The 13,336-nt window shown below is 43.9% G+C and overlaps 1 protein-coding gene across 1 annotated transcript in view; it reads right to left on the bottom strand.

Moving 5' to 3' along the window:
• LOC144754794 (ATP-dependent RNA helicase DDX19B) overlaps nt 1-13,336 on the bottom strand; it is a 152,164-nt gene that overhangs the window by 46,067 nt on the left and 92,761 nt on the right. The window contains exons 6-7 of the mRNA XM_078643008.1: nt 8,963-9,055; nt 2,622-2,724 (exon numbers count right to left, since the gene is read on the bottom strand). Of these exons, the coding sequence (XP_078499134.1) occupies nt 2,622-2,724; nt 8,963-9,055 (196 nt within the window). The remainder of the gene's footprint in view (nt 1-2,621; nt 2,725-8,962; nt 9,056-13,336) is intronic.

Below are 13,336 nucleotides of genomic sequence, written 5' to 3'. Positions count from 1 at the left end.
GAGCAGTTTATAGTGACAACATGCAACACCTATTTTGAATTGATTATTTAAAAAAAATCCTGATGCCACTTGAGTGGCTGAGAAAAAGTAATTTTATTTCTTTCTGTGAAAGTTTGGCAAAAATACTTGGCTGTGGCCAATATTTATTTGAACACAAATTAAATTAATTGCGCATACAAGACAGCCAACATAATTTGAATCAATTATCAAGGGTGTGTTGAATTTGGTAGGTACACTGTTCTCCACCAAAGGGATCTCTTTCTCCATAGCTAGACATACAAAGAGTAGTTCCCAGTAGACTATATGCTTAGGTTCTCCAGGTAACACCAAAATGTGTGTTGTTACATGCCTTTAAACCTATAAAGACTGTACTAGAAAGAAGAGATCAAACTCTGCTTAAAACAATTGCCCATTTCATTTTGAACATCAGCTACCATAGCCAGGTGGGTTAAAATGGTTCAAGGAGGAAGCCAGTATTCATTTAAATATATTGGTGATCGCTCTACTATAGGAGCAATCACACCTTTCTTTTGCACAAGACTGGAATACATTATGTAGGCCATGGAATCTATTTAAGACGTTTTATTTTTAAAATATTTTTAGGTTTACAGCAGAGGTTAGAAACCGGAAGGAGAATAGTGGAGGAACTAGAGTACAGAATTTAAACTATGAGAGAATGTGAACTAAGTAATCATGTTGCTTTCACTACTAAGAAAAAAAGCTTAACAAGATGATGTCTAATGCATGTATTAGGACTCTGACCTGTCTTGAAGCACTTTTAGTTAGCAATAGTATATTAAAAGCCTTGTCTGTGTCCTTGAGAACAGAAAATTCTAAGACACGAAAGGTAGAAAATGTGCTATTCTCTTTCTAATGTGGTAAAACAGCTGTGCAACACCCTACTCACAACTGAGTATTTTCACATTTAAAATCCTGAGATTAAATATCAGAAGCAGAAATTGTTATTATGGATACAAAATTTGTCAAAGAAGAGAATGTTTCTGGATATGAAATATGGCAAATGTATTGGAAGAGGAACTATTGATTAAAATGAGATACATCCGCCACATGATTACAATTATCTGTTAAATCGCAGGTTTTCCTCATCCCAATACCTTCCTCACTTTATTTGAAATAGTTAAAGATGTTCCTGAAGTGTTATTCATTTTGTATATTGTATTGCCCCTTTTGATTTATTAAATGAATCACTTCTAGAATCCGCATAGTGTGTTGGCAATTTACAAGCTTCATTTGTGCTCAATATCCTGGCTCAACAGGGACAGTGGGAGAACGTTTGACAGAATCTTTCGTTATCTGCTTTATTCCATTTCAGATTGGCTTCAATTATACACAATGAATGAAAGGTAAAATATGATAAGATAAAGAGATCCATACCCAATTGAGCAAAATCGTTTTGCCCAACTTAAACTCAAAAACTACGAGGGAAGGCCTGGCCCAGCCTCTTAATGAAATCCTGCAATCTTCTGGGACTAGGAGTCTCTGAGCGCCATTACACTGCTTCCATCACAACCCAAGAACTTCAATACTGCTCTAAGTCAGTGTAGATGGAAAACCATGGGGTACAGGTCCAGTTGGCTAGTGTGGAGCCCTGGGTTACATTAAGCAGCAAGTGTTCAAAGCAGTTTCAGCATCTGTTCCTAGGAAGTCACTGTCTTGTATATCTCCCTTGATTATATCCTCCCTACCCCCCCCCCCATCCCACCCCCACCTCCCCCAATGTGCTCTGACAAGTGCCTGCCTTTCCTGGCCTTGTACTCCTTCCATGTAGAATGTTGTCCTTTAATTTCTAACAGGTTGCCTTTGAAGAGAGTGGCTTTGCTAGGTATTGTGCTGAACTGCTCTACTTCATTAAAGTGGCCTTTACTTTCACAATGCTCATCTTTGTTTCATTGTCACAACTCATGTAGTCTTCTTGCCCCGTTCCTAGCTGGAATCGGGAGCAGAGGCAATGGTCAGTCCACACCAATAAACCTTCTGTCTTCTCAGAGTCCCTAGTTTCCCCAGCCCAGCTTTAAAACAGGTCCCAAAATGTGCAACCCCTCTCTCTCCTGGTGTCTAGGAAGGAGCAAGGGTACAGGGCCAATCATTAGGTCGGGTGCTCTAGACATAAAGTAATGGGGAATGGTAGGTTAAAGTGGGTTGAATCTTAGAGTAGGTTTTTATTCTAACATGCTCAAAGATTAATATCAGAACGATATACCAAAGTTAGGTTATCATAAAGTGTAGGGTGTCTTTTATTAAAGAAGACTCAGGGAAGCGGGGTGTCGCCGAGCTCAGCCTAGGGCCCAACCACAGAAGCTCCCACAGTCTAGCTGTTTTAAACCCAGAAAACACATCTTTGCCTTGATCCCAGCAAACACAGCACTGCTTCAAGCCCAAAGCCGAGTCACAGGTTTACAGCATAACAGTCTACTGATAGCTTTCTTGCCTGGAGAAGAAAGAAGGGAATGCACATGGCCTGAACGCATACTTTTGCATTGCATCTCAAGTAATTAATCGTATTAAAAATTAAAGGGAAAATGAAAAAACCTTCATTGAAAATAGCCTAGACACAAGTTAGTGCTTGTAAGAAACAGACAAGCATACTGAGGAAAGTTCACCTGTGGGTATTTGTGGGCAGGGTCCACCCGGCTGAGCATAGCAAGTACGAATGCAGCTGTTTTTCCTGTCCCAGACTGTGACTGTGCAATCAGATTTTGTGGCCTGAAACAAAGGAGCAGAGAATGATGGTCAGTTGGCAGGAGGAGGGGTGAGGTGGGGGGTAGCTTAAAAACAGCAGAAGCTAGGGTCCAGAAAAATAAAACACAGGGTGATAAAAAGACAAAATTAAACAAAAAGCAGTGTATGTAACCAATATAGAAACTAAGATGGCAGAAAGCTTAGTAAAACAAGAAAACTTATATAATACGATGCAAAAAGGAAAAGGGAGAGGGGTGCTTAAGACAGAAGGTGGGGAGTTACAGATAGAAGGTGTGGTATTGAAGAACAAGGTTGGAGGATTAAAGAAAGAGTGCAGGAATTGCTGGAAGTGAGAGTTGGGAGTGGGGACTTAGTTGACAGAGAAGCAAGCCAACTGGCAAGATGGTGGTGGAACCTAGATTATTGTGAGTCGGGGGTGGTGGGATTAACCAAGGCGACCAGGGGTGGAGAACTAAAGTCCCAGGGTGGTATGGTGAATAAGGATGCCTGGAAGAACCAAGGTGACCTGAAGGGTTGGAGGTGATCATGGGTAGGCGATAGCCAAGGAGAGTATGTGTGGAGGACTAAAGAGAGCGGGGTAGAACTAATAGTTTACCAATGGTATGCCAGGGAGAAAAAAAAGCCTGGTGGGCCACGATTGTAGCAAGCATGCGGAGTAGGTGAGAACAAGAGGGGCTTGATGCAATAACACGGGGTACTAAGGAGACCAGTAGCTGGAAATAAAAGAAACAGAAATCGGGACCATGAGGAAGGGTCTAAAGGAATCATGGGGTACACCAAGGTGAGTGTGAAGGGAGACCAGGCAGAGCAGGATGAGACCTACAGGAATAGTGGAAGATGGATGAGAGGAGAAGTAAAAGAAGAAGGGATATTCAAGTGTATGGAAAACCGATATGGGGTAAAGGGATATGAAAAAATTAGAGCAGTCAAGTCAAGTCAAGTCAAAGAATTTATATAGCGCACTACATACCCATAGGGTCTCAAGGCGCTTAGGGAGGGGGAGAGGATTACTTGTCAAATATCCACGTTTTAAGTTGCTTTCTGAATGCTGGGTGGTTCTGGGTAAGGCGAAGGTAAGTGGGGAGTGAGTTCCAAGTTTTAGCAGCTAGGTATGAGAAGGATCTGCCTCCCATGGTTGTCTTGTTGATGCGAGGTACAGTGGCGAGGGCTTGGCTGGAAGAACGTAGTTGGCGGGAGGGGGTGTAGAAGGACAGTCGTGAGTTGAGGCATTCTGGTCCGATGTCGTAGAGTGATTTGTGAGCATGGGTTAGCAGACGGAACGTGATCCTCTTGTTGACGGGTAGCCAGTGGAGGTCTTTCAGGTGACCAGAGATGTGTTCGTTACGCGGGATGTCTAATATGATTCTGGCAGAGGCGTTTTGGATTTGTTGGAGTTTCTTCTGGAGTTTAGCGGTAGTGCCTGCGTAGAGGGTGTTTCCGTAGTCCAGTCGGCTCGTGACCAGAGCATGGGTGACTGTTTTTCTGGTTTCGGTGGGGATCCAGCGAAATGTTTTTTTGAGCATGCCAAGAATGTTGAAGCAGGATGAAGATACGGCGCTGACTTGTCTGTTCATTGAAAGTGAAGAGTCCAGGATAACGCCTAGGTTCCGTGCGTGGTCTGTCGGGATGGGTGCTTTTCCAAGGGCTTCCGGCCACCAAGAGTCGTCCCATGCAGAGGGGGATGTACCTAAGATGAGGACTTCTGTTTTATCTGAGTTCAGTTTCAGACGGCTGTGTTTCATCCATTCGGCAACTTCTTTCATTCCTTCGTGTAGGTTAGTTTTGGCGGTGCTGGGGTCATTGGTGAGAGATAGGATCAGTTGAGTGTCATCCGCGTAAGAGATGATGTTGAGGTTGTGTTGGCGTGCGATGGTCGCGAGGGGGCTCATGTATACGTTGAAGAGGGTGGGACTGAGTGAGGATCCTTGTGGTACGCCACAGATGACTTCAGTGGCCTCGGACTTGAATGGTGGAAGGCGGACTCTCTGGGTTCTTCCGGTGAGGAACGAGGTGATCCATTCAAGTGCTTTTCCTTGTATTCCGATGTTTCTGAGGCGTTGTAAGAGGGTGCTGTGGCAGACTGTGTCGAAGGCAGCAGAGAGGTCGAGGAGGATGAGGGCAACTGTGTCTCCATTGTCCAGTAGAGTTCGAATGTCGTCTGTTGCTGCGATGAGGGCGGTCTCAGTGCTGTGTTTTGCTCGGAAGCCAGATTGTGAGGAGTCGAGGGATTTGTTGGCTTCGAGGAAAGCGGCGAGCTGGTTGTTGACAGCTTTCTCGATGACTTTGGCCGGGAAAGGAAGGAGTGATATTGGGCGGTAATTTTTGAGTTCGGTGGGGTCCGCTGTGGGTTTTTTCAGAAGGGCGGTGAGTTCAGCGTGTTTCCAGCTTTCCGGGAAGGTGGCGGAGTTGAAGGAGCAGTTGATGACGTCTCGGAGGTGCGGTGCTATGACGGAGTCTGCTTTGTTGAAGATGTGATGAGGACATGGGTCTGTGGGGGATCCTGAGTGGATGGAGTTCATCAGGCGGATGGTGTCCTCAGTGGAGATTGGGTTCCAGTCGTTAAGGGTGTTCAAGGGGGTAGAATGTTCATCATATGGTTGGGTGGGTTGTCTCCGGGTTGGTTGTCGAAGCTGTTGTGGATGTCTGCAATTTTGTTGTGGAAGAATGAGGCTAGGGAGTCGCAGAGGGCTTGGGAGGGGGTGATGTCGTTGGAGTTGGCCGAGGGATTGGTAAATTCCTTGACGATGTTGAAAAGTTCCTTGCTGTTGTGGGCGTTGTTGTCTAGTCGATCCTTGAATGCTGTTTTCTTGGCCTTTCGGATTAGTTGGTGGTGTGAGCGGGTGGCGTTTTTGAAGGCGTCTTTGGTGCTAGTGGTTGGGTCTTTTTTCCAGGTCTTTTCAAGGGAGCGGCAGAGTTTCTTGGATTTCTTAAGATCATCGTTGAACCATGAGGCCTTCTTGCTGATAGGTTTGCTTTGACGTTTTTTCAGTGGTGCTAAGGTGTCGGCGGTGTTGGATAACCATAGGGTGAAGTTGGCGGCGGCTTGTTCTGGGTTAGAGGAGTGGGCTGGGGTGTTTAGAAGGAGCGATGAGGAGATCTGGTCGATGGTGATTTTGTTCCAATTTCTTTGTAGAGTTGGTTGGGGGTGGTTGATGGGTTTAGGCTTGTTGTAGGTGAAGTGAACGCAGCTGTGGTCAGTCCAGAGGAGATCCGTTGTATGGCTGAAGGAGACATGATTGCTGGAGGTGAAGATGGGGTCGAGTGTGTGACCTGCGATGTGGGTGGGGGAAGTGACCAGTTGTTTAAGTCCGAGGTTTGCGAGGTTGTCCAAGAGGGTGGCGGTGTTGCGGTCGTTCTTTTCAAGGTGAAAGTTGAGGTCTCCCAGAAGGATGTAATCTTTGGAGGGGAGCGCGTGTGGAGTGATGAAGTCCGTGATGTCTTCACTGAATTTTGCGCGGGGTCCTGGTGGTCTGTAGAGGAGGGTGCCTCTGAGTGTGGTCTTGGGGTCGATGTGGATCTGGAAGTGAAGGTGTTCAGAGTTGGCGAGGTTGGCGTCAGAGCTGGTAGAGATGTGGATTGAATTTTTATGGACGATAGCGATTCCTCCTCCTGTGTGGCCGGTACGGTCCTTGCGTGTGATCTTATAATCTTCCGGGATGGCAATGGTGATGTCTGGGGCGGAGGAAGCGTTCATCCATGTTTCTGTTAGGAAGGCGACGTCTGGAGAGATGGTGTCTAGTAGATTCCATAGGTCAATTGCGTGTCTGTGGACCGAACGAGTGTTGAGGAGGATGCATTGTAGGTAATTGGGGTCGGGAATCTGTGGTGTGGTAGTAGCGGAGATGTTGTCGGAGCCGATGAATTTGCAGGAGTAGCAAGAGAAGGGTCCATGGGTGTGTCCAGGAGCGGCTTGGACGCAGTTGGGGGCGCGACCGGGGTTAAGTGCTAGTAGTGTGGCGGCATCGTAGGTAATGCGAGAGGGCTGGGAAGCGCGAGGGGCAGGGGGTCTGGCGCTGGGCGCGGTCCAGGCGCGGACGGGCGTAGACGGGCTTACCTTTGGCGCACCTTCGGCGCGAGTGGGGCGCGGTCGCTGCGCGTGAACGCTGCGCGCGGGAGCTACTGTCATAAATGGAAGGTGGAGGGGGAGGGGCGAGGGCGGCTCAGCTGGGAGGCGGGGCGGGCTCAGGAAGCACAACAACAACAACAACAGGGACAAAATGGAGGGGGGAGCAGATCAGGGCGCCGGGGGATAACGCGCAAAAAGCAAACTACAATGCAGAAATGCTACAGGCAAGCGAGGCAAACACAAATGAAATTGCAGGCGAAAAACAATGGCACAGTTGAATGCAAATGAGCACAGCTTCTACGATACCGTGTCTCGGCAGAGAGACAAGGGAGCGAACCACTCAGGGCAGAGGCGATGAGGGGTCACAGAGCTACGAGGTCCGAGGGCGCCGTAAATAGCTAGTGGGAGGGCGGCTCAGCTGGGAGGCGGGGCGGGCTCAGGAAGCACAACAACAACAACAACAGGGACAAAATGGAGGGGGGAGCAGATCAGGGCGCCGGGGGATAACGCGCAAAAAGCAAACTACAATGCAGAAATGCTACAGGCAAGCGAGGCAAACACAAATGAAATTGCAGGCGAAAAACAATGGCACAGTTGAATGCAAATGAGCACAGCTTCTACGATACCGTGTCTCGGCAGAGAGACAAGGGAGCGAACCACTCAGGGCAGAGGCGATGAGGGGTCACAGAGCTACGAGGTCCGAGGGCGCCGTAAATAGCTAGTGGGAGGGCGGCTCAGCTGGGAGGCGGGGCGGGCTCAGGAAGCACAACAACAACAACAACAGGGACAAAATGGAGGGGGGAGCAGATCAGGGCGCCGGGGGATAACGCGCAAAAAGCAAACTACAATGCAGAAATGCTACAGGCAAGCGAGGCAAACACAAATGAAATTGCAGGCGAAAAACAATGGCACAGTTGAATGCAAATGAGCACAGCTTCTACGATACCGTGTCTCGGCAGAGAGACAAGGGAGCGAACCACTCAGGGCAGAGGCGATGAGCAGTGAGACAAAGAAAATGCAAAAATGAGGACAGGCGGAAAACAAATAAAATAACATTTTGATGATGGGAAGAGAGAGACAACATCCCAAAGTATAGTATTATGCCGATGCTTAAACAACTAGAAGTAGAATCAACTAGATGGAAGGGCATCACTGGACGCCACAGCATCACTCGTCGCCACCACAGCATCAATCTGTGCAACCATTCAACAACAACTGGTTCAAATATGTTCTCTCAATATTTCAAGCTTTATTACAAATGTCACAAAAAGATGTTAATATTTCACTTCTGTTCTTGGAGGATTTTTGTCACAATAAAATACACTGAACATAATCTTCACAAAAGTTATTTACAAAAGTTAAAGCTATTGTCATTATAAATTACAATAACTTATTTAAGTATTAATGATTTAAAAAAATTAAAAGCCATTGTTATTTGTAATATCAATACATCTAAGTCAAGTAAAACAAAACATGTTGCATTACAAATGCTATAGGTGTCACATTTGCAAAAGTTAAAAGTATTGGCATTGTAAACGACAGAGCTATTAATTTCGCTATTTTAAACCAACACATAAATAAAAAAATTGTCATTTACAAGAACAATAGCTCAAACTTTCCTAATGCGAGACCTATTGCATTGCAAATGCTTGTTATACTTAACTCCTAGCCCATTACTCACAATCCGTACCCAATTTACCCTTAATCCATTACTGTTAACCAGTTACTCCCAATAACATTCCACAGTACACTGGCCTTCACCACCTTACCCTAAACCCCTTATCCAGAACACATTTTCACCGTATGTTCAGTGAACTGAATGTGATGAGATGGCCTACGATGTAAATGTAGTCTATGAGAAAATGGCATAACAATGAAACAGATACTAATAAATTACTTGTTTCCCCCATATTCTATTCATGTCCTCTCACCCTAATTTCGAATGTTTCTGAATCCATACTCCCTCCTTTGTACCCCCTCAATGGGAATGTCAACTGGATTCTATATAAGCTTTAAAACTTTACTCGGTACCTATATGAGGTATGAACATTCCTATCCTAAACAAATGCCTGCTATCACTGGTGTCCAAAGAAAAGAAACACTTGTTTAAGATTTCCAATGCTCCACTGTGCGCACCCCCACTTCTCCTCACACTCGCTAGGAAGAGTTGCTTACGGTTCTGCAAGCATCATGGGCAGTGCGTTCTCCTGGATCTTGGATGGCCTGTTGAAGCCCATGGCGTAGACACCTTCAAGGAGCTGTGGCTTTCTAAAATGAAAAAGGCATATGTAAACAGAGGGCAAGGAATCTACAATGGAGCGAACACTATTATGCAATTAAAAGATTGATAGAACCAGAGATCTGCTGTTACCCTGAACATGTAACATCCATCCATCGAGAATCCACAGCCAGTGACTCACCCCATTCCCCTATGTGAAATATCCACAATAAACACTCTGAAAGAGGGCCACAAAAAGATACTTTAAGCAGTCTCTAAAGGCAATCCACACCCAAGACAGAAAAGTATTGTTTCCCCAAAGCCAATGATGGCAAAACACTAATCAACTCAACCCTTTCAGGGACCTGGAACAACACCTCTAGAACGGCTGATCTTTATTATTATGGGTTAAAGCCTCTTGAAAAGCAGATTACTAGAACTTTGAGGGAGATAGCTCTGGCTGTATTTATATAAGATTATGAAAGTGTCTATCGATTTATAATGGATAAATACATTTCTGTAGTTCAAATATGTATTCAAACTGACTAAGTAAGATCCCATCTGCAGAAAAAAACGTGGGTGTACAAAATGAAATTGGACAGGACAAACAAAATGGCTAAAAGTCAGATTTAGTACCAATTTGAATTAGATTAAATCATGAACGAAACCGGATCCGCTCTGCTGTGTTGTCTTCATGATGTTAAATGGAAGCATTGTTGTTGGAGTGACTGGAAATGGAATAAATACATGTGAACATGCCACATTGTTTCCTTCTGTGCCCCAGTTGCGGTTAAGCATAAAAAGCATTTTCCATCTCCGTTCTAGTTTAACTGCGTTGTTTTGAGGCAGACTACATGTTTGACAGACATGAGTGACCAAGGTTGTGATGTGGGCTAATCAATAAGTCATTATTGGTTCCTTTAACATCAGGTTTCCTAGAGCACCATAATTTCCTCTTCCACCACTTTATTCCTCAGTTCTGTACGAGCCCTGCTCTTGCCGTTCTAGCAGGGAGTATGGATAAAAGGTCAAGCGATAACAGAGCTGCAGATCAATAAATGTGAAGTATACAAAACAGTGATGGATGGAATACTTGAAATAATCTCCACGTTATTTTGTTCTGCATTTTGAAATTACCAAGTTTATTATGGGCTTCCTGGTCTAGATTCGTATTGCCTAGTTTGCAGAACTAGATTGTGATAGGGTTCTACAACTGGACATTAGTGGCTGTGCACCAAAAGAGAGATTACAGTAAAAAGCTTCAAACCAAATTTTGAAGCAGTCTTACTTTTCAAGACAATTGTGATCCTTTACTACTGATTGTGCTTTCGACACTTAAAATAACTTTACTGTTACATTTCTCATCCAATTCAGTCCACTTTAACATAGGAATGCTCATCATTCTCAGTTACTTCGAGCTTCCCAAATCTTAATTTCTTATTTAATGTATACACATCTGTTTCCCCACCAATAGTAGTTAATGCTGTGCACATGCAGGAAATCCAAGCATATTCTTAAAATTTCCTCTAACACGACTGTGCAGATCTAAGATCCAGATTAAAAAGAGAATCAAAGCTAAACAAGACAGAAAGGTAAAGCCTACTTTAAATTTCAAACGAATCTGCTAATGCACAAATGCAAATGAAGAACTCCCACCCACACTATTTCCTGGGCATTCTGTATTGCTTAACAGCTCCTTTAACATCTGAAGCTTGTAAAACGAATGACAAAACCAAGGGTAAAAAAAAATGAAAATGGCCAGAGTTCAGAAGAACACAGCAGTAAAAGCCAATTTGCGATCAGTAGAGATTGTTTCCAGGGAGACCCTAACATATTCTAGAAATACATTTGGCTCAATAACTCTAGAAAAATAACAAGGCACTGCAGCAGAGTATGACCGTACCATAACATTTGCAATTAATAACCAAAATACAAAATCATGAGAAGAATTAGACTTCTGCAACAATGAAACCCACTCCCTCTTAGAGATGTATGTGAGGATTACGAAACATGGCCGAAATTTGTATTATGTTAACGTAATTTCGGATTACTCTTGTTAGGAGATCCCCTGGAAATTATGCTATTACACCATGTCACGTTATCATGTGCAGCTCACAATTAAGATTTAGTATGAATGTGCCATTCACAGTAAACATTTACCCTGAATGTAAACGAACAACGCAACAGCCGGTTGTGTTACTTTTTTGTACATTTTGTTTTAGCGCAAAATGAATCTTTGAGTGCAAAGTGGGCACAATGACACTTCCTTCCAAAATACACCACCTACTGGTAGTTGTGCATTTCCCATAGTTTGAAAAATATTTCACATAATTAGTCCAAAAAAATTCGCACACCTGTGATTACTGGCAAGAGATGTGGTTAATGAGGACCATAGCAGGATGAACACAGCTCATGATTCCTCAGCACAATGCTTACAATTACAATTGCTATTTCTTCAAACAGAGGCAAAATGCTTACGGCAAGGATGTTGGCAAATTAACATGCATTTAATCAGTAAGACGCAGCTGTTTGTATCTTTAGGCAGGTATGTAGGGTGTAAAATAGCCGATTTTCTTTAAATGAAAGATCTTGCTGTGAAAGAGGGCTGCTCTGTCGGTCAGTGCAAAGTAGTACAGATGATTACATTTCACAGTAGTCTGGCTACAGGAGTAAAATGAAATAAGCACAGTGAAATTAAATCCTATATTAATGCTTAAAGTGAACAGCTAAAGAGAGTGAAAACTGCTCCTTAGTCAGGTTGAGAAATTGATGTGCGTTTAGAAACCCATGGTTCTATGCATACCCAGCTTCCTAATGCCCAAAAGAGAAAGCTTTAAAAAATGATGGGTTGAATGATTTAATTAACTTTGGCAATTACTAAGCTCTCTGGGTTTGTAAGGTACAATAAGCAAAAAACAAGGAACTAGAATGAGACCTGAAAAATTGTCAGTGGCCGAGATAAATGGCAAGTATTCTACTTATGATTTGTTTTTGCCGAAATAGGAAGTTGTAGATTTAACAGACCATCAGTTCTGCAGATTCCTAGCTCAAAAGATAAATGAAATAGTTGAACTATGTTCAGGAACTATAATTGTGTTGGGTTCAATAGTAAAAAAAAAGCTTCAATTGTGGAATTAGAAGCAATAGTTAGTTTCTAGTGCAATCTTCTCCAGTTTTATAGATTATGTATTTCCCTCTCCAGGTAACTAACATTTTAAAGTCTGTAATGGGTGTCCCATGTGTTTTATAGTATTCCAACATGACTGCAGGCTGTGCTGGGCCGGACGTGCACATCAGGTCCTTCGGTTAGAGCTGGTGAAAACAAGCCATATTAAATGTACCCCAGAAAAGAAATGATCAACTCTCAATATAAATAAAGGGACAATATCAGGCAGCCAACTTACCTAAACGTCATAAAGCTATCAGATGCCCTTAAGGACACGTTTTGACGAGTGGCCCTGCCCGATGGGCCTCTTCACCTACAATTTTTATATTGCCATTTTATATTTTAGCTCCAAACCCACCAGTACACAGCTTTACTCACAAATGGCACAGCCGTAACTCACAACATGATTAAACAGCCCAGGCATGCCACTGAAGTACATCTACGACTATCCAAAAAGTACTTCCAATATCTGCACGAACCACTTGAACTCAAGGTTTCACCTAGGTCCTTAGTGTATATCTCTGGTGCCATCTATTCTTAGTCCCCTGGGGCTGGGTGATGCTGGAGTTAGCAGACACCAACTAACATGGGTTGAGAGACTGCCACCTGGTGTTTTTGAAGTGCCGATGAGGAGTTGCTACCAGGAACTGCAAAATCCAAGGGCCACCCTGAGACCAGAAAAATTGCATAAACGGCGGTGAATACAGACACGAGTAGGATCATTAGTGTCAGTGTCACCCATGAGGTCTAGCACCTGCAAGGGTCTCAGTAGGCACTCAAAAACGTTGATTGCAATAAACCAGTGACCAGCTCCTTGTCGGTTTGTAAAAGTCAGTGTCCACATCAACATCAGAAGACAGCTTGAGCCGCTGAATTGCTAAGTACAAACACGGCACCCTGAACTACATAAACCCACAAAATAGAGGGTGCAGATGTATCATAACAGCACAGGTAGTCGGTAACCTTCAACTAATTGGAGTGACTTTGAAGAACCCGTAGAGCGATCTTAAAACATAAAAAATTGCAAGGACCATGCTATAACCTGCCATGCTGCTGAGAATTGATTTTACACTACAGTTTAGGAAAAAAAAGGGATCGGAGTCTTATCTCAGCCTAAGAATGTGCACTGACCATAGTTGATTTTTTTTGGGGCAAAACACCGACT

The sequence above is a fragment of the Lissotriton helveticus genome, chromosome 5_1 (assembly GCF_964261635.1).
Source record: "Lissotriton helveticus chromosome 5_1, aLisHel1.1, whole genome shotgun sequence".
NCBI classification, from domain to species: domain Eukaryota; kingdom Metazoa; phylum Chordata; class Amphibia; order Caudata; family Salamandridae; genus Lissotriton; species Lissotriton helveticus.
The sequence above is the reverse complement of the archived record's forward strand: the minus strand, read 5'-3'. Positions and strand labels throughout refer to the sequence as shown.